This window comes from Gallus gallus, chromosome 2 (assembly GCF_016699485.2).
Source record: "Gallus gallus isolate bGalGal1 chromosome 2, bGalGal1.mat.broiler.GRCg7b, whole genome shotgun sequence".
Taxonomy (NCBI): Eukaryota; Metazoa; Chordata; class Aves; order Galliformes; family Phasianidae; genus Gallus; species Gallus gallus.
This window is the reverse complement of record NC_052533.1, coordinates 117,687,444-117,708,828: the sequence shown is the minus strand read 5'-3', so window position 1 is coordinate 117,708,828 and position 21,385 is coordinate 117,687,444. Positions and strand designations below refer to the sequence as shown.

The 21,385-nt window shown below is 36.4% G+C and overlaps 1 protein-coding gene across 4 annotated transcripts in view; it reads left to right on the top strand.

The window, feature by feature from the left end:
- The window catches only part of UBE2W (ubiquitin conjugating enzyme E2 W (putative)), a 34,233-nt gene extending 13,558 nt beyond the window's left edge, over positions 1 to 20,675 (top strand). For 2 of the 4 annotated variants that reach the window (XR_001465440.4, XR_001465439.4), the window contains exons 2-6: positions 3,979 to 4,070; positions 10,258 to 10,360; positions 12,723 to 12,878; positions 14,126 to 14,220; positions 17,756 to 20,675. Coding sequence is in view for 2 of the 4 variants with exons in the window: in NM_001199481.2 (NP_001186410.1) it covers positions 3,979 to 4,070; positions 10,258 to 10,360; positions 12,723 to 12,878; positions 14,145 to 14,220; positions 17,756 to 17,769 (441 nt within the window). In the remaining 2 variants the exon portion in view is untranslated. The remainder of the gene's footprint in view (positions 1 to 3,978; positions 4,071 to 10,257; positions 10,361 to 12,722; positions 12,879 to 14,125; positions 14,221 to 17,755) is intronic. The other 2 variants (NM_001199481.2, XM_015282784.4) reach the window with 1 other exon arrangement.
- The last annotated feature ends 710 nt before the right edge of the window (positions 20,676 to 21,385 follow it).

Sequence of the window (21,385 nt, the reverse complement as noted above, 5' to 3'; positions counted from 1 at the left end):
GAAGCAAAAGTTGCATGTGCAAGGAGAGCAAATAAGGAATCCATTTGCAACTTTGCATTGACAGATGAACGTTTAGGTATTTGCAGGAAACCACAGTTACGTCATGCATAGGGGTCACTTAGAAAAACATAAACCGTAACCCCGAACACCACTACCCCCCTTTTTTTTTCACCCTAGCTGTTACTGCTGACCAGGACTCGCGTGGAATATCCCTGTGGTTATTGGGGCCAGCTGTCCTGTCTGCGTCCTGTCCCAATTGCTCGTCCCTTAGCCTCTTCACTGCCATCGCAGTGTGAGAAATAAAAAAGAACTTGAGTCTGTGTAAGCACTGTTCTGCAACGACTAAAACATCAGTGTGTTATCAATACTGTTTTTCACCTCAAATCCAAAATATAGCTGCTTAGTTGCTACTTTGAAGAAAATTAACTCTATTCCAGCTGAAACCAGGACAGAATGCAGATTGAATGCAAGTAAAAAGCATTGTGCTTCTACAGGGAGAGGGCAAATATGTGGGATATATGCACGAAAGTATAGTCAGTAAACATTCTTTCCAACTGTGCAACTGTGAGGCGTCAGCAAAGTGGCTGATTTTGAGTGTTGAGTTTCTGTCTATATGTTGTGTGTATTACATATTTAATAAGTTAGCTGCAGAAATGAGGTACTTTAAAAAAATGAGTTGAAAGAGTAATCTGTTTAGTAAAGATTGTTCAGGTAAGCTGAAAACAGAATTCTGTACCTGTAAGAAGAGTAGGAGGAGTGATTTGGTGTAATTTATTGCATTTCTTGCTGTGAAGAAAATTATTCCAATTGCAAAAGCAGCAGCAGAAGAAGAGGTAAGGTAATGTGGGAAATAGTAAAGGCTTTTAACTTCAATGATGTTTAAAAGTATCTTTGATCCATACTTATGGTAGAAAGATGAAGAGGTGACTTCCTTTAGTAATGATCAAGCTGTAAGATTGTGAAAACGAGATGGCTAAGATTGTTGAAAAGGTGTTAATCGGTTGTCCTTTGTCCTGCTATGTATGCCACTGCTAATGTCAGTTTTGCTGCTGAAAAGCAGTTCTCTGCATTCATGGCTGTCAGACACAAGGAAGTCTTTTCTTCCTGTGAAACAGCTTTTCCAGCATTTGATTTCAGAAACTTCAGAGAGTGTTTTCAAAGTCTTCTGATTATCTTAAGCAGCATTCTGGGCTTTGTGTACAAGAATGAAGAGTAGGAAGCAGCTTGAAGGATGTGGTTCTCCTGCTTTCTGGCACTTAAGACAACATCAGGAGTAATGTCCTTAGGGAGCCCTGCTAGAAGAAGGACACGGATGTACTGGAGTGAATTCAACAGATGGCTACCAAGATGATGGGCTGATCTGCATGGTAGAAAGAGGTTATTCATTCTGAAGAAGAGAAGACAGAGGAGAGTTCTTAATGATGTCTTCAGTGGCAGGATGGGTGGGTGATGGGTTAACAAAGCATGACTCCTCATAGCTAGAAGGGGCAACAGACAGATTGGAATGGGAGATGTTTCAATAAGATGTAAATAAAACACTTTATACTGAGAGTATATATACTCTATACAGTATATATTGAGAGTAGTCAGAGGGTGGAATGGATTGACCAAAGAGGCCAATTGAGACTATTTTCTCAATACCAGTTAGCTCTCTCTTTTTCAGTATTTGAATGAATTCTGGTTAGTAGACTATGATTCTCTCTACAGATTTTGGTCTGGTTTCTCTAGGGTACTGGACAGCATCTTCCAGAGAAGGCCTTTAGGCAACTATTAGTCTGCAGAAGTAGCTGAGTTTGATGCTTGATAGAACAGATTTTGAAAACTTCCGGTCTAAGTGTATTATGAGTCCTGCTATCAGTTAATCTATGAATGATTTGTATGGCATGGTTGATAAAGTGTTAAAGAGCAGTGAAATTGTATACTTTACTTTTCCATGTGGAAAAAAAATTATACACCAAAGCTTCAAATCTTAACTGTTTATCATTTTGTCCAGTCAAAGGCATTCTCTTTGTATAAAGACTGCCTTGCTTCTATCTTTAGACTGTAGTGTCTAGAATAACACTTATGAAACCTTAGAAGCACTTTCTTCACCTTGAGCTGTCTAACACTTTCATGATTCGTCATGGTGGGGACTGGAGAAACCTAGAAATTGATTATGACATGGTATTTTTGTTCTTTTGTATCAAAAGAAGTTATCTTAAGATGATAGATGTAGCTGAAGTTGCATCTTTCTCTGATTAGAGAACCTTGAAAAAAAATGAAAAGTTTCTCTGCCATCTCTGATGGCAGCTGTTGGTCTCCTGTCCTATTTCCTGCTGCTCTGGGCTGGGATTGTTTAATATGTGGTGCTCTTGTGTGGTTTTTTTTTTCCCCTTCTGACCTTATTCTCAAGTGGAGCAGTGCTGGGATGCATGAAATCCATATGGTCATAACAAACATAATACCTGCATAGACCTGAGGAAGGTGTGGGGTTAGAACAGGTATACTGAGGTTGAAGGAAAACGTGCCTTTTGCTAAGACTTGCTTTTGAATGGGAGATTCTTCCAAGTGAAGAACAAGTCCAGAATAGCGATAGGTTTCTTGACTGATGGCATCCCCTTCTGGCGTTTCTGCAGGAGCTGTGCCTAGGAACTTCCTGTTAGTCAAATGTGCACTGGTGTTTTCCGTGTGTGATAGGAAGTGATAGTCAGCTTTTCTTGGTGGTTTCCCTTATTTCAAAGCAATAAGTTTCTTTGCTGAAACTTGTTTTCATTTTTTGCACAGTAGAAATGTTAGAGGGTTGCTTTTCTGGGGAGGCTTGTTTTATTGAGGTTTTGTCTGAATATTCTTCTTCTGAATGTATCATCACTTTTACATTGTGATTCAGCATTGGGAACATTAGTTTGAAAATTAGTTTAGAAAAACAGCAACAAAAAAACAAACAACAACAAAAAAAACAAAGCTACAAATTTGTTTTAAACGTACACTTAAAAAAGAAAAAGGTATGTTGAATGAAAATCAGGTACTGAACTCCAAAAGGAAATGTATTTTGTAATCCTTAGTCCTAGGTAAGCCTTAAATCTCATGTAAGGACATTTAGAATAGTAAGGATGATGGAAATGGTCTGGTAGGCTGTAAACATGAAAGTGTTGACAGGAAAAGGGAGAATAAGATATGTGAGAGCCTTGACTTTTCCCGTTATACGAACGGCTTGGAAATGACAACACAGATTGTGTAACGTTTTATGGAGAGGAAAAAATACTCTTTGAAAACATTGCCAATGGTAACACTTTACAGAGGTCCCATATCACTCCTCTGTACAACAGCTCTGTTAGTTTGTTGCAGTTTGCAGGTTGCAGTTACTGACTTCTCCCTGTGAATAAAGGTGAGAATTACCTGTCCTACTGGTACACTACTTCTGTAAATACTACTTTGTAGGTATTAAGATGCAGTTGTTTAAAAGTTATAAAGTAGTTTATTTTCTGCAAAATCACATAATCCTGTTTAGCTTTGTCTTCTGTCCTTTGGAATGACCTAGAACAAGGAAAACACTTGCACCAATGCCAGATGGAATTATCTTAAACAACGAAGAGGAGTTGTACTCTTAAGGTCTTGGAAAATTAATTGTAACTCTGATGCTATCTGGGGATTATGGAACATTCTCTGTTAAGAATAGAGGCACGACTTACATCTTTATTATATCACAAAATCCTGGACACTCCTATGTATTTTGCAGTGCAGCTGTGCTTCACTTACTGCTGTTGTAAATGTTAGAGAAATTGTAATGACAAAACTCTAAGCTTAAGGCCTGTGAATTTTTAGTTTGATTTCTTAGAGATGACTTTCCTCTTTCTCTACTTTTAATTACACTTTGTAATTAACACTAGATTCATTTTAAAATTTTAATTTTTCAGTAATTGATTAAAATTTGCTTAAATGCTTGTGCTTATTGTTGAACTTCATTTAATATTTCAAATATTCTAAACATTTTCTTTTTAGAAAAGATTACAAAAAGAACTATTGGCATTGCAAAATGATCCACCTCCCGGAATGACTCTAAATGAAAAGAGCGTACAAAATTCAATTACACAGTAAGTATGTGTATATATATCTACACTGTTGAGTTTTTGCTATCAAGCTGAAAAGTGTAAGTAATGAAAAGTCCCATCATACATCTTCCACTAATCATTTCAGGTAACATTCTGAACTTCTGTTTTTTTTTTATCCAGGGGATAAAACATTTTTCTCATTAATGAGCGTATTTCTGCAGTGTGCTGGGTAGTCTCAGGAGCCAGTATATTGAATTCATTAAGTTCATGTTAGGCATGTTACTGTTTAACAACATGGCAATTGGTGTAAACTCTTGTTGCTTTGGAATAGAGTAATTTAAGAAACTCTTGCATCTGTTAGCCTGTGACACTACTCTAAATTCTATCGAAGAACGGAGTAGATTTTTTTTTACGTTATTTGGACTCTGTTTCATAGTTATTAATTTCCATCCATATTTTCTGAAGGGAGTGGAGAAAGCTTCTTAAAAAGCAAAGTTGCTGACATTCATTTTTTGCACTGTTCTCCTTGCTGTGGTTTTATCTGTGATTAGTAAAACTGAAACAGGTGTGGTTAAGTATTCTCTGCATTTCATTGAAGTCAGCAGGTGTTTTCCTTGTATTAAATCTTTTTCAACTGGCTGAAATTCAAAGACTTAGACTCTGTTAACATTTTTTGATAACTTTGTCTGGTTTTTCTTAGCTTAATTTTAGGGAGATGTTAGATTTTTTTGCATCTACTGAGGTTTTCTATGTAAGTATGAATCTCAGGCTATGTTTTCTGCAATATGTATGCCATTGATTGATGGATCAATATAAAAACCAAACATTGAGCTGCGTTGTTGAAGTCACTTCACATTTGCATTTCTGGTGATGGCACACAGACTGTGCTATGTGAGGTTTTATACAACTGTTGCTTTTTAATGTTCCTGCCTTTTGTGATACTTGATGCCAATGAATATTATTGAAACAAATTGAAATAGCGCTTTCCAGAACTTGTTACTAATAACAAACTGCTTTACAATTCATGAATTTCAAGTTTTGTTTCTCGCTTTACTTTGTCATTTTCTTGAGGAAAAAGATCAACATTTTACTTCTCAAAGAAAACTCAAAAGTTTTTTTTTCCCACTTCTTTAAAGAGAAATAGCAACTACAAGTCATTTTACAGAAGATGAAGAGTTGTAAAAGTTTGGTTTCTTTATGTGTATAGTTATCCATTATTCCAAGGATATCTTTGTTACCAGAGTGCTGCTACATTGTTTTCTTGTTTTTATTTGCAACATACAATTTTTATATCTTTCAATACCTTACAAATAGAAACCTCCTGTTTACAGTCGTGCTAGTTTATTTTTCTAAAAACTTCCTGCCATTATAAATGTCATATATTTTTTTGGCCTTCGAAGGTTTTCATGCCAAGTAGAACGTTCTGAGTTTATTAATCAAATTGCAATTAGAGCTGGTGCAGTATAGATTTGTATTCACTTGGGTTTGAAAGGAACCGACTCAATGAATTGAAGCCCATAATGTAACTGGGTCATTTTAAACCCAGTTTAATCAGTTTCTTTTTAATACACATTAGTTTAGAAGTTTGGCTTAAGCAAATCAAACAAACAAAAAAAAAAACAGTAGTACCTCAATCATAAGAAGAGCAGTGTCCAAAAAGAATTATCTTCTACTTTCTAAGTGAAGATAATCTACTAGTTTCGAAGTGAAACTTGTTCAAAAACTTGAAAGTGAAGATTCTGGATCACAGAGACGAGTAAAGCTGCATAGTATTGATGCAGCGCGTCTATAAATGTAAAGTAGAATATATAGCAAGAGGTAAGTAGTCTCAACTACAGCTAGAATAAATCATTACGGAATATCCTGAGTTGGAAGGGACCCACAAGACTCATTGAGTCGATCTCCTGGGTCTACACAAGACCATCTGAAATTAAAACTTTGTCTGGGAGTATTGTCGAAGCTCTTCTTGAAAGCCATGGCCATTGCCCTGAGGAGCCAGTTGCAGGATCTGACCACCCTCTGGGGAAGAACTTTTTCCTAATACTCAATCTGATGCAGGTTCAATGCCATTCTCTTGTGTACTGTCACCAGAGTGCAGAGATCAGCACTAGTCCCTTTGCTCTTCTTGTGAGAAGTTGTTGTAGGCTGCCATGATGCTTCCCTTCAGCCTTCTCTTCTCTGGGCTAAACAGACTCAGTGTCTTCAGCCACTCTTAGCTGTTTTGCCCTCTAGGCTCTTCACCTTCTTCATAACCCTCCTTTGAATGCAGGATAATATCTTTGTCCTTATGTTGTGGCTCCCAAAACTGCACACAATGCTGGGCCTGATGATACTGCAGGGTATGGTTGGCTGCTTTGGCTACCAGAGCACACTGCTAATTTGGATTCAACTTGATGACAGCAAGAACCACTTTCTACAAAGGACAAGAGTCTTCCAGTCTCTTGTCCCCTGAGTCTTTACATATATACAGAGTTACCCATCCCAAGTGTGGAATTCGGCACTTGTTCTTTTTAAACTTCCATGTGGTTAGTGATCATCCACTTCTCTGATTTGCCAAGATCTCTCTGCAAGGCCTTTTTTACCTACCTCTGAGGGATTCAACAGTTCCTACCGATTTAGTATCATTAACAAACTCACCTGGTGTCCTTAGAGTCCTGCATGCAGATCAGTTATAAAAACACTGAAGAGAATGGGCTCTAAAGTGGAACAGTGTGGAACCCCAATAGTGACTGCCATTCTGATGTAACCCCATTTACTATAGTCCTTTGAGCCTGACATGTGAACCAATTGTTTACCTGTCATACTGTGTACTTGTCTAGCTGGGTGCTGGACATTTTGCCTAGAAGGTTACTGTAAGTGTTAAAACTTTTCAGAAATAAAAAACAAGCAAAAATACCCCACATCTACTGGTTTCCTTTGTTTAGCTATATGAACAACCTTGGTGTACATGGCAGTTAAGTTAGTGAAGGAGGACTTTCACATAACAAACCAATGACTGCATTACTTCAAGTGTTTTTTCAGTAACTTCCAGAATAATTTTCTATATTGTTTACAAGGCACTGAAGTGAGAATGACTGGCCTGTAATTACCAGGGTCATATTTATTGCCCTTCTTGAAAATTAAAACATTTGCTAACTTCCAGCTAGCTGAAACCTCTCCAGATCTCTAAGACCATTGAAAAAGAGAGAGGGATTTTATGGTGAGCTCTATGAGTACCTTGGGATGAATCCCATCACACTCCACAGATTTTCGTGTAATCAGCTGGAATGGCAGATCCTGCACGAGTTCACAGTTGGCTGGGAGTTTGTCTTTCTTCTAGCTCACCTCTGGAGCTCCCGGAGTTCTATCATCAGTATTGAAGATAAAGGCAAAAAAGGCATAAAGGGGAAGCATTTAATGAACATCCCTGTTTGTGAGGTGACTTCACTTGTCAAGTAATGAGCCAATGTTGCTCCCTGAAGTACTAGCCAGCATCAACCCTAACTGAGCTCTGACTACACAAATTTTCTCCCTAGGATAGCATACAGTGTCTCCAGTTCTCCCATGTTGCCTGATCTTAATTCTAGCGTCAGTACACTTTCTTTGTCCACCTGAGGTTGTGAAGAAGATCCCCGCACAGCCAGGCCAGCCTTAATCTCCTCTTGTTTGATTTCTGACACATTGGAGTTCCTTTTGCTCTTACAAATCTTAAAAGTGGCCAGCACTGATGGATGCCAACATCTTGAAAAGCAGATTTCTGGAGCATCTTGCAAACTAATTTCCTGAGCAGCCTGCTTTCCCCATATCCAGTGCTGAAGTTTTGGTGGCAGTTTTCCTGTCACCAAAGATTTGAAACTCAGCTGCTTTGTGGTCACTGTGGCCAAAGATGGCTGCTAATTGCCACTTTACTGGCACTCTCTCTGTTTACAAGTAACAAATCTAGGAGGGCACCTTTCCTAGTAAGCTCACTTAGTAATCTCCTGGGCCTATTTATATCAGATACATGATATTCCTAGTTAACAGCTGGGATGCAGAAGTCATCCATAAGGACAAGGGCAACTGTTCTAGAGATATCCCTTAATTCATTGTAAAGTAATTCATTGGTGTTGTCATCCTGGTTGGATGATCTATAATAGGTTCCCGCAACAATAACCCATTTTATTTGCTTTCCCCCTAATCCTTACCCAGAGGCACTCAACCGTGTAATTGCCAACTGTGAGTTCCATACAATCAAACTCTGTAACATACAGTGACACCCCTTGCTTCACCTACAATTAGAGGACTCTTTCCCATTACAGTCATTACCTTATTACTGTCTGGGATGTGTTCCTCCTGAAGAGGATGACAGCAGTTCTGCAGGGAAGCAATTTTTCTAAAAATAAAATAATTTTAGTGCAGTAGAGAGGAAGATGAGGGATTGATGCTGGAAGTAATACCATTTAACATCTTTATAGGCAACGTGGGCAGTGGGATTGAGTGCACCCTCAGAAAGTTTTCAGGTGACACCAAGCTGAGTGGTGCAGTCAACATGCTAGAGGGAAGGGATGCCATCCAGAGGGACCTGGACAGGCTTGAGACTTGAGCCCATGCCAACCTCATGAAGTTCAGCAGGGCTAAGTACCAAGTCTTGCACCTGGATCAGAGCAATCCCAAGCACAAATACAGGTCGAGGGAGATGATTCTGCCCCTCTACTCTTCTCATACCCCACCTGGAGTATTGCGTTCAGTTCTGGATCCATCAACACATGAAAGACATTGAGCCGTTGGAGTGGGTCCAGAGGAGGGTCACAGAGGTGTTCAGAGGGCTGGAACACCTGCCCTACAGGGACAGTCTGAGAGAGTTAGGGCTCTTCAGCCTAGGGAAGGCGCTGGAGGGACCTTATAGTGGCCTTCCAGTACCTGAAGGGGGCCTACAGGAAAGCTGAAGAGGGACTTTTTATAAAGGCATGTAGTGTCAGGGTGGGTGGGAAATGGCTTTAAACTGGAAGAGGGTAGATTTAGACTAGATATTAGGAAGAAATTCTTTACTGTGAGGGTGATGAGATGCTGGAACAGCGAGGTTGTGGATGCCCCCACCCTGGAGACATTCAAGCCCAGGCTGGATGTGGCTTTGAGCTGCCAGGTCTAGAGGGAGGTGTCCCTGCCTATAGCAGGGGGTTGGAATTAGATTATCTTAAAAGTCCCCACCAACCCAAACCATTCTGTGATTATTTGAAAAGTGTACATCACTTAAATACTGGGATAGCCTATATGATAGCAGAATGGAGAGAGGTTGGGAGTAGTATCATCAGAACTTTCAGCTGAAACAGACCTTGTTCTTTGAATGCATTTCTGTTCTGAAAAATCTCATCTGTCTCACTTGCAACTGATGTAAATGTTATTATCTGAGAGTTTTTGTAGTCTCTTGCTAAATCTTTACGTTACTTTATCCCTCAGATGTGTAAAATTCAGTCTGTGAAAGACAATGGGGAAACAGTTCTACAAAGGATGATATTAAACGACCAACAGAAGTCCAAAGTGATGGAATTGACATAGCAAGGTGTTGCTATTTGTCATGAACACTGCACAGAATCATATTTTTGCCTAGATTTAAAAAAAACCAAAACATGTCAGTTTATTCCCTGTTGTGACGGAAGGATCAGGTACAGAAGAAAAGAAAGTACATCTCAATTACAGTTGCAAGCTATCCATTTTCTATTTTTAATTTTCTATGACCTTTTCATTTCTATGCTGTTAACCTTTTCAGTTTTGCAGTTTCCTTGTGTATCAGATTATGTAGCATCTTGCTTCTGACTTCTGCATAGATGTCAGTGCAGGAGCATCATTCCTTCTCACCAGGGATGCAGATTTTATTTTAATAAACTGTATTGATGATTTCCTTGCCAGAAAAATAGAAACAACATGGAAGGAGAATGCCCACTATTCTGTTTTATTCCAAGCCTATTTTTTTGTAGGAATAGTCTTTGGAAGTCTTCTTTGTCAGCTGTGGCTCAAGTAACAGGGAATTGATGAGTCTGTGATGAGTTTAAGTCATCATAATTTGCAGTGCTATGGCAGTGCCTGTAAATGTAATACTAAGCTTGTTTCTTTCAAGTGTGGGCTTGGTGCATTATTCACTTCTGCAATAGCTATACTAATGGAGAGTTTGGCAGATTGGCTGCATGGTAGGTGATTTTATTTGTCCTGTGCTCCAGCAGAAAAATAATCATTTGTTGGTCTATAATACTACTTTTTTTTTCTCCATTCTTAGGTGGATTGTAGACATGGAAGGTGCTCCAGGAACGCTATATGAAGGGGAGAAATTTCAACTTCTATTTAAGTTCAGTAGCCGGTATCCTTTTGATTCGCCTCAGGTATCTGCTTTCTTCCTTCCTATTTAATTCTACCTCTAAGTAATAATTGTGTGACACATGCTGAATATTAATGCTGTTTTTATATCCTAACATGAGGATTAGTTGTTTCTAGAAAAAACACATCTGTACAACACATTTAACGTAAATTGAAACAAGTCTTCAGTGAAGTGTAGTGCCTACTGCAGTCCACATGGTTTCATGGAATATGAAAGAACGGTGTACGCTTGAGGTTTATTTACTTATATACCATGAAAGAGCAACACAGTATAGTAGGAAGGTTCTTTTTGCTGCGGCACAGGAGTGAACAACAAACAATTCTTTTGTTTCCTCTTCAGCTTCTAGTTCCTTTTTAAACCTCTTCCACCTTCTCTACTGCCATTGTTAATATGGTTGTCAAAGTGCTGTTAATGTGATAGGAGTTCTCATAAATAGCTGGCATCTCTGAGAGGTCTACAAATCTAATAGTTATAATTAAGGTGTGAGCTACTGCTTTCCTGGCAACATTAAGTACTGGAGGGGCAGCATTACTACTGGGGTGCAGAATGAGTTCTGTACATCCATCTGTCTGTTACCTGAGAGAGGAATGTTACAAATCATGGCTTGTAGGAGGAAAGTGGGTGTTCAGTTATCACTTTGGCTCTCCTGAGAATGGAAGAAGAAACAAGAGTGCTTTAGTTCTGGCTCTGTTTCAGCTCAAAGATTGAAGAGTCATCTCTGCTTTTCTCATGGTTGTTGAAGCTCCAGCAAGGAGCAGTCACTTAAACTGTAAAAATACAGATCCTTACATATTAAGGTAAAAACTAGAAATGCTGACTCTTAGGTCTCAGGTTTTAAGGAACAAACTGGCACATTCCATTCCCATCTGCATTTCGTCAGGTTTGCAGTAAGCTACTCATAGGTGATCCACAGGACCCACTTTGTTTTGATTCCAAGTAGGTACTGTTTGTACTCATTATCCAACATGTGCATGTGACTGTGCAAATTATTGTAAAACAGCAATCTAGATCAGTGCACATAGACAAGTGTATTTTTTTCTTTGTAACCATAAAAGGCAATTAAGAATTTAAGTACTGGATATTTTGTTGTTGTAATGGCTAGAATTTCCATCATGCTGCTCTACAATAATTTCATTCTCTGTTTTAAAGCTCTTGATTTATGATTCTTTCTCCTATAAATCTACTTCCTCTGAATTGACAGTTTATGTTTCCGCTGTTTAATCACTTGATTGTTTTCTGCCTTGATTGAATGTTGTCTGTTATAGCATGCATGCTTTTACTTACTAGTATGACTAGTCCTGGTTTTCCTGTAAAATGGAAACATTAGTTAGAAATTAAATACATTACTAAGTAATGAAGGTAAGCTTTTCAGTGCATAAGAAATACCAGATAAGGATCATTCTGCATCCACTTTTTTCTGCTGCCATAAAAAAAATTGCATGTGATTTTGCAAATAGGTTGAGCTTTCTCACCTCAGGTTCATTTGTGATTAAGGTGAAAGAAACTTCTTTCTGGTAGTCAGTAATGAGATGGGATGTGTGTACATGTACATGAACTTAGAAAATCTTAAGAAGATGTTGTGATTTGAGTGGTAGAGATTTATTATGTCATTTTGTAAAAGATTACAGTGCTTATGTTGGATAAGGAGCTCAGGAGGATAATGCTGCTGTGAGGATTTTGGTTTTTACCCCTTTTTCATTGGTCCTGAGCTGACCTCGTGTTTTTGTCAAACTTACTGTAAGAGCAATAATTGCCAAAATTGATTTTCTAACCTTTGTGATCCTTTAATAGAGAGGAGTTGAGGTTCTCACTGCTGTTTTCTGTTGTTCACTTCTGTTAAATAAAAGAAAATTCCGCTTAAATAACCATTTAAAATATTTCCTATGTGATAATGTACTGTGATTGTAAGAGTTCTTTATGTTATAGCTAATAGGATTAGTGTGTTTAACTCTTCTTGAGTTGTCCAGAATTCATGTCCTGTTGTGTCTGTAGAAATACTAATTTGTGAATCTAACCTTCTGGGTACTCAGCTGTATTCCTTAGGATGTGAAAGACTGAGGTTGCAAGACTTAAAAACTTCAGTTTGATATATTTGTTGCTTTTGTATTCTTTTTGTTTTGTAGCTATTCATAGGAAAAAACTGCGTTTAGCCATTTATGCAACTTCACCTTCACTAGCTAACAAGGCTTCTGTCATTTCATTTTACATTTTTACTAATAGCTCAAAAAATGAATGAATATAATATGGCATATTGTGTTATTTATTTTAAATGAAATGTCAGAACCCACTTTTTTTTTTAATACAAAAACTGTGTAGTTTTATTTAAAAGTTGGACAGTAGGTTACATTTGTGTATTTTTTTTTTAGGTCATGTTTACTGGTGACAATATTCCTGTTCATCCACATGTTTATAGCAATGGTCATATCTGTTTGTCCATTCTAACAGAAGACTGGTCTCCAGCTCTCTCAGTGCAATCTGTTTGTCTTAGCATTATTAGCATGCTTTCCAGCTGCAAAGAAAAGGTATGAGTTTTTTTTGTCATAGAGTCACTGGCTTGGGTTGGAAGGGACCTTAAAGATCATCTAGTTCCAGCTAGTGATCCATCCATCCTGTGATGGGCAGAGTTGCCACCACCTGCTGATTTCAGCACCACTGGAGTAGAATAAGTGAAAATTATTAGCTGTCTACTATATGAAGTAAGATTTTTTGTTTCTGAAATTCTAAAATAGGCAAACCTGCTATATCTAAATTTCTGCTATTTGAAAATATTAAGCTAGAACTCCAAATTAAATAGTACAGTAAGTACTTTGTAACTTTTTTTGATGGTAACCTGTTTGTATGTCTTTATTGGAGAAGAAGCATGAATTGAATGTTTCTACTTGTACAAAGTCATTACGTTATATTAACATGTAAAGTTAAATTCTTACAATTCTGTTAAAATTGTTTGTCTCTAAAGGCAACTCAAAATGACTGTTGAAATGTCTTTTTTGCAGATGTCTAAGATTTTGCAGTTGTACTTTTTTATTGACCTTGATCGCTTTTATTTCAGAAAAGTAAATGATTCTAAGCTGCTTTTTGGTCATAAATGAGCGATGCTCAGACTTTTCTTGTAAAAGAGGTTGCTCTTTTACTCTTGACCATTAGTCTTGGAGTGGAATTTCTGTGGAAGTTAATTTGGTCAGAGCTTGTACATCTGTGCTTTCCCAACATGCATATTTAGCATGCCCCAGTCAGTCCTAGTCATGTGATTTTGTTTGGAGAATGCCTCTCAAATTGCTTTGTTATATCCTCTGTCTCTGAGTTTGCCCAACCATGACTCTTATGAAGAAAACCAAGGAATATGAAATACTGATCAGACATTTGTTTGATGGCAACTTAACCAAAGTTCATTTTTCACCCATTCCAAGCTGGGATTTATGGGTGTGAACTGAACCTAATATATAACAATTAGATAAAGAACTGAAAAGGAATTTCTCTTTCTCTCTCTTATTTTTTTAATCAAAAGCTGTTCCTTTCTCATGGGCTCTCCTCTTTATTTATTCTTCCTAACACCCACATATTCCTACCCAGTCTTCCTCCAGGCTATTTGGAATTTTTCATGGAATCTTAGCTTGGATTATCTGCAGTAAAAGCTATTACCTAGATTTTTCTTGCAAGATGGCTATCCCTGTTTGTTACCTTACTTTCACTATACTCACGTAATAACCTTTCATGAACTTCTTAAATAGTTCATGTATTCACTATATGGGGATTGTTTGATTATTTGTAGGTCTTTTCTTCTGTTGCAGAGGCGACCTCCAGATAACTCATTTTATGTAAGAACATGTAACAAGAATCCAAAGAAAACAAAATGGTGGTATCATGGTAAGTATTTCACTAGGATCAGGAATTTTGAAGGTTTTTTTTTAAACAGAAGACAATTCAAATGTGGGAATGAACAATAAACGCATTGAAGGTCTTTAACTCATTAATTTCAAAAGTTTATGAAGTGCCGTTTCTCAGATACTTGTTGTGAATTTTGTGAGTTTCTGTATATCTCATTTTAAAAATTCCCAACTGAAATTTAAACAGCACGGATTCATATGTTCTGAATTGTTGGACTAAATTTGAATAATAGTTCTTGGAAATTGTCTCAGTTCATGACAGGTCTTAAGTTTTAGATGGAGGAAGTGTAGCTCTTTTTTTTTTTTCTCCTATTGGCCGTAATGCTTTTAAGGCTTTCACTGCTGTAGAAGTAAACTTACATGTTTCTAACAACCACATATTTTCAGTTAATTCCGCTATGTGCCAGAATTTTCAGAGTGTGAGACATTTGGGTGACTTAAAGACCCTTAGGAACTTACAGTTAGAAATGTAGTAATAAGATTTCGTGTGTACATGATAAATATTTATGTACAGAAATTGCTTCATATAATACAACAGTGTCTATAGTGCTAGTGTTGTTTTTTTTGTTGCTGTTGTTTTTCCTTGCCATCTGTTCTCTATCCAACTTTATGCTGTGTGGTTTCTTTCTTCTACTTCAGCATTTGTCATCATCTTCTCAGAGCTAGGGTTGGCTGTATGTGCTAGTTCTGTCTGGTCCAGAAAAGAAAGTAAGGCAGGATGGGAGGGACAGAGTTAGGCCATGCTTTCCTTTTCTCTTCTCTTGTTGGCCAGTGTGTTCTTGGCTTTTACTAGGAAAATACTATCAAATAGTAGTTACCAGAAGCCTTTGTCGTTGGGAAAGAGCAGAAAATACTGTATGCTTAGATGATGCAGGGAGGAGCTGGTCTTACCTTTAACTGAAACACCCATCATTTTTCTTTTGTATTTTTCTGCATCATTTTCTTCCGTATGTGAAGTGAGGTCAGGTAGTTTGAGATAACAGGACTGGAGAGACAGTGCTGCTTTCATGCTTAAGTTCTTAAAAACCCAGAAATGCCAGTTCATAATACTTGCTGACACCCATGTTTTTTTGGTAAGTGGAGGTGGAACAGAATGCAACTGTGTTACTTGTGGTGCTCTGATTGTCTCTCTAAAACAAGTTGACTTCAATCACAGTAAGGCCAGAGCTGTATGTCCTATGGTTAACAGGTGTTTAAGAAATTTAGGACTGCTTATCACATGGTTGTAAATAATGCTGTTTATGAAATTGACTCCAACAATAATTATACTCTTTCTCTGCAAGGATAAGGCTGGATTTTTCATCTTCACTAGATTATTCAGTACTTTCTCTTGCTGTTTTTTCACACTTGCCATGTTTTTGGTGCTTAATTATTTTGAGTTTGCTTTCTCTTTATTGGCAATTTTGGGAAAAATTATTTACTATTTTAATTCTGTTTTTACTTGCTAGTTATTTCTAAAGAGAAATGAAGATAAGTTTCATTTATTGGCTTTATGTAGTAAAGTAAGTCCTGTTTACTTTGCATTGGTACTGTAGTCATCTTTTGTTTGGGAATTGAAGTCCTCTCAAGTAGAACAGATTCTACTTCTGTTTCTTATTCATGAAATTTGAGTTAAGTAAGCAAAAGATCAAATGAGCATGGAAAAAAATGTGGCTATTTGACTCTGAAAGTTACCATTTAATTGAGAATCAAAAAGAAAATCAAGCTGCTTGTATTCTATTGAACAGATCATTTAGTTACTTTGAAGTAGTTATTCAGTAGTTGTTTTCTGAAAGTCAGAAAACCTGCTAAGTTGGAGTAACTTAGAAAAGCAACCGAAGAGGTGAGAAAACAAGTCAGTTCATTTAAATAACTTACTGTTTTGCTTTGTATTTTCATTTGTTTTTGCTTCCTTTTTAGTTACTAATTACAAAGGAGATCATAATTAAAAGATTATCAAGCTTCCAATCATTTTAAATTCTTAAATTAAAAAAAAATAAAACCTACTAATGTCTGTTAGATAAAAATTGCATTTCATCCCTACCTCAACAAAGCAACTTATTCCATAAACAGTTATAGAGCCTTACTTGTTACAAACTGAAGTGTCCTCAAAAGCCTACTTTCAAAACTCCTGTTTCCTCTTACTGATGATCTCTTTGAGATCTAAAAAAAATTCTAGGTTAGGTACCATACTCAACATCTCCTTCAACTGTACATTGAATTTCACATTGACTTTCTCAGAGTTGGTTGTGCTGTGTGTCAAAGACAAAAGAGGATCTTCCAGATAAGGTTTTCCTAGCCATCTAGGCTGAAATTAGTTTCATAAAGCTGTTGTCTATTCTTTTGTGTTGTCAAGAAGTAGAATTTTATGGGGGAAAAAAGTATGTGACGGTGGCGATCGTTTTCAGCCAGCACTTCCTTACTGCTTTGTGTTTATTTATTTATTTATTTATTTATTTTTAGGAGGTGTTTTCCCCGACATTTCTTCTAAACTTTCTGCTTAAACCCCTCTTCTATCTCTCTTGCCTTCTTACCCATTGTTTTTTTTCTTACATGTACAACTTTTTTGTTCCTTGCCTTCTTAACAAAATAAAGGCTCTTTTTTTTCCTCATGTGTAATAGTATTGAGGACATTGTGTTTTCCCAGTGAGAATGTAGAACTGTTTGCTGCTACTTCTATTTTTACTGCTTATGGATTTAGTAACGTATGCTGTTTGTATGGCTACCTTTTCTGTGTGTGTGAGGTTACAAGTAGGTGCATTAAAAATTACCAGGCAGTAAGTTTGCTTTCCATTAACAAGCTTAATATCTCCCATTACCGGTTGCAAATATTCTGCAGGTTGATGTTTGAAATAAAAGATTTAAATGGGTAAGTTTCCTCAGGCAAATATTTATATTTAAATATTAAAGTGCAGTGCAGAAATGTATGGCATACTCTTTTTCAATAGATTCAGTCACAGTACATGGAATTCAGTGAATGTAAATATTTTCACTTTTGAAGTTTCAGTATTACAGTAGTGATCTATTGCTTCTGCATGATTCAATCAGCTGTAGTTTGTGTTGATTCTTGAGAAGCATAAAAAAGCATTGAGATTGGAGGCATCTGGATAAACCGACTGCTGACACTTCCCCATATACGTATATTCCTTATGAAAGAATTTCTTAATTTCATACATGGATGTAGACCTGCTTTTACTTCAAGGGAGCAAGATGTTAAGCGTATTTGGTATTTCCTTTTCCTCGTGATTGACTTTCTAAGTATTGAATGTGCTAATTATTGTCCTTTTAATTGACTGCCTGCCAATGCTAATACACTTAAGAATGTGTGTATAGTAGTTCAGAAATTTTATATTTTATATTCTCTTTTTCTTGAGTCATTATTGAACAAAATTGTGAACTTATTCAATTGGTGTGTTCCCACTGCGTCATAATTTCAATGCCAGGAATTGCTTATGCATACATCACCTTGGTAATTAGGACTTAGAATGTTTATATATTTGTCATAAATACTCTTTTTTTTTTATTTTATTTTAAAGATGACACATGTTGATGCCACCATTTTGTGATCCTCGTAGCAGAAGATAGTCCTACTGAGAAAATGAGCACTTTGATCATTCAGTCTTTGAACTTTAACCTTTGACTGGAAGTGACCTATAGGCAAAGAAGACTACTTCCTTTGACTGCATTTTTACTAGTGTGCATTCTGGGCGCATGTTGATCGCTGGTTCAGTCCATGCAACTGACATGCTTTTATTAGTCATACAGTATTAATGCAGGTGTCCAGAAATGTCAGAATAATTCCATTATTTTTATTTTAAGCTTTTGGAAGAATTCCAGGTCTTCATATATTGTGCAATAACACTGAACTCCTTGGCGGTTTTGGTGCATCCATTGCCGGCAATGGACATTGTACCAGGGAAAGGTTTTGCTCCTGCCACAAAAAGATTGATGCATAATAGAGCTTAGGAAAGTTTCAGATATTTGAATTATAAGCAAGGGATCTACCTTTACCTTAAAAGCCACCCCATTCTTTTGTATTTGGATTCTATGCACTGTGATCACAAAACTAGCAGCATGAGTTAACATGCTTAGCTGAAGGACTGTAATAAGATCATTGCATATTTATTAAATTGTTTGTCTGCTGTCAAATTGTTTTGACATGGAAGGTTTTCCAAGTGACATTGGCAGGGAGGTACAATGTTATCCCTATGGTGAAATAAAACTACTTTTTGTATATAGTTATTCATATCTCTGAAGCAAAGGTATGAGTAATTTAGGGTATGAATGATTTAATCAAGAATTTATTTTGGAGATAAGAGAGGATGGCAGTGATATAACTGAACTTGCTGCAGTCCAAAATTGGGCTTGTAATTTGTACTTTAGAGCTTTTTCCAAATAGATTGCACACTGTTATTTCCTGCTAGCCATCAGCATGAGCCCTACTGCCTACACCAATATTTCATTTATTTATGTGTTTGAAAGAAATCATATAACATTTTTGTTTGCATTCACTGTTTCTTTTGTTGTTGTATGTCATGTTTGAATGTTACAAAATATTTTGATTGAAAAGCTTTGTCAGAAGATATTTTCATGTAAATTATTTCTTTACCTTGTAAGCATCATCTTGTCTTTTAATCCTGTACTATAAAAAGAAAAAAAAATACATTTTTGACAGAGGCTTAATGTTTTGACAAAAAAGTGTGGACCTTCTTATTTAAGTTTAGACTAAAGTATATTTTCTTAACTTGCTTGTCCCTCACAACCATTATGTTTTGTTTTGTTTTTCCTCCAGGCTTTTACTTCACCTCCCCTTCCCCCCCGCCCCCCCAAAAAAAGATGAAAAAGCCTAAAACCAGATTGATGTATTTTCTATGGAGCAACATTTTATTGAATTAATAGATAGTTGTTCTCACCACTCTGTAATATTTTGATACTGCAATTAGGTTATCTTTTTAGGAAGCACTTTTATAAACTTAATACCTTTACACGTATGCAAAATTTCTATGACTTTTTTTTTTTTACTGTTGCCTTATTGTTGCACTCTAAAATAAAGAATCAAGTGGTCAATATGTGAATGTTTAGATGAAGCAACTACTTGATTAAAAGAAAAAACAGAAAATCAACAGTGACACAACCCAGAATGAATAACTACAAAAACAAACAAAATTGGCTGATAGTACTGAATTTTTTAACTGCTGTATAATAACTGACAAATTTTATAGCCTTGTACATACTTCTCTGTTATCTAATGTGTAAAACGTTTTTAAAAATCATAGAAGCATAACTCAGGGTGGATAGAGTTCAAAGGAATTTGCTTTGGAGAAGTATTTTGTACAGCAATTATTGATATTGTCAGTAAAGTGAGGCTACAATATACTTCAGGAACTGCTATTTTTTCTACTATATTGAAAATATCTCTTGGCCTTTAAAACTCAATGGTAAAATCTAGCTTTGGATATAAATTTGATGTGTATATATACTTTCACAAACAGCCTTTAAGATCTAGAATTCAGATTCTTTTAAGAGCCAAAAATAATCATTTTAAGCAAATGAAATAGTTGTGCTCCTAACTTTTTATTTAGAGAAATTTTATTGCTTTAAGTTAATCAAATCTGTTATTTTTGGAAATGCTTCAAGTGAATGAGCAGTGATCTGAATATTGAATCTGTATATTCTTGTTAACTGCTCTTTATTATTGATTGAAAGGATTGTCACATCTTTGAGAAATACATCTATTTTCATACAACTGGTTCACATAACGGATCCTTTCAGATAGTCCACAGTGAAGAGACCTTATTTTGGTACAAGGTAATGTGTCTGAAGAAATGGTTGAAGTGCATCTTCTCAGATACTTAGATCTTTTCATATGTTGGATTGCCGCTCTGCAATACATGATTTCAAAGAAGCTTTATGACATACTGTATGTATTTTGTTGGATATGTGCGATGTAATGCAAAGCATTGTTTTTTTTTTATCTATGCTATCACATGGACTACAATGAAGTTAACTAAATTTATGCTGCTCTTTAATGAAATCCTCTGTAATAAGAGAAAAAGAAATCCAAGGTAGATTAGAATTTACCTCAAGTCTTTTAGTTTACAGTAGAAATGCATTCATTGGTTCTCTTGTAGATCTGTTGGTAAGTTCTCCTATATACAGAGGGCAAGGACAAGGCCTACATACCACTCGAGCCCTCAAAATAATGCAACTATTCTGACAATACTATGATGCCCTGAAAGGGGGTTTAAATTAGATGAAGGTGGTGCCATCCTTTCCATAGGGTGACCCTGTGTATGTAACTTTCTTTCACTCAGAGTTTCTCACATGAAATGGGTACAGAATTGGCTTGAAATGATCTTGCTTTTATTTTGTGTCAATGTTAATGTTGTTAAACACTTTGTTTTTGTGTTTAGTGTCTTTATACTATAACACAATAAATTCTTGTTTTAAAATAGATTACTACCCTTGAATATAAGTACGTGTGGACCTTTTCCTGATGGAGTGCAGGAGCGTTGTTCATTACATTCAGCTGCTCTTGAGACAAAGCTGTCCGTACTTCCTAAAAGCTGTGATGGATATCCAGGAAGGGATTTCGGTAGTACTGAGGTGTCTCCTCTTTCCTCCAGACAACATCTGTTGCAAAGCTGAAGAAAATGATATCTTTAGAAAACAAAACAAAAACTTAAGATATAAGAAATAAAAGAGCTGTGAGATTACTTTTCATTTCTCATAGATTTTTAAATAGTTCCATACTGTGGTTCTTCATTGTTTGACAAATGCTTTATATATCAGCGGGCAGTGGGAGTTTCAGATGTTTGTTTACATTTAGGGGAAAGAGAGTTCCTGTTGCTTGATTAGCATATGTCAGGACTGTTCAATGAAACTTACAATTGCTTTCAGTTTGGATCAATTTATCTTTAAGATGTGGTGGCTTCTGTTTTGGAAAAAGTAAGACACTTTCGTGATATCTGAAAAGACTATCTGTGAAAAGTTCAGTTTTTAATGCATGTATCATACGTTATGAAGAGTCTTCTGGCTGTTTGGTTTTTAGTTCTCACTTTATTTGAAATTCTGGCCAAACACAGTTAACAACAGCTAAGGTTTTAAGGGTAAGGACTAAGGAAACCATAAGATTTCTGTGTCAGTAACTTTTAAAGAGCAGATGA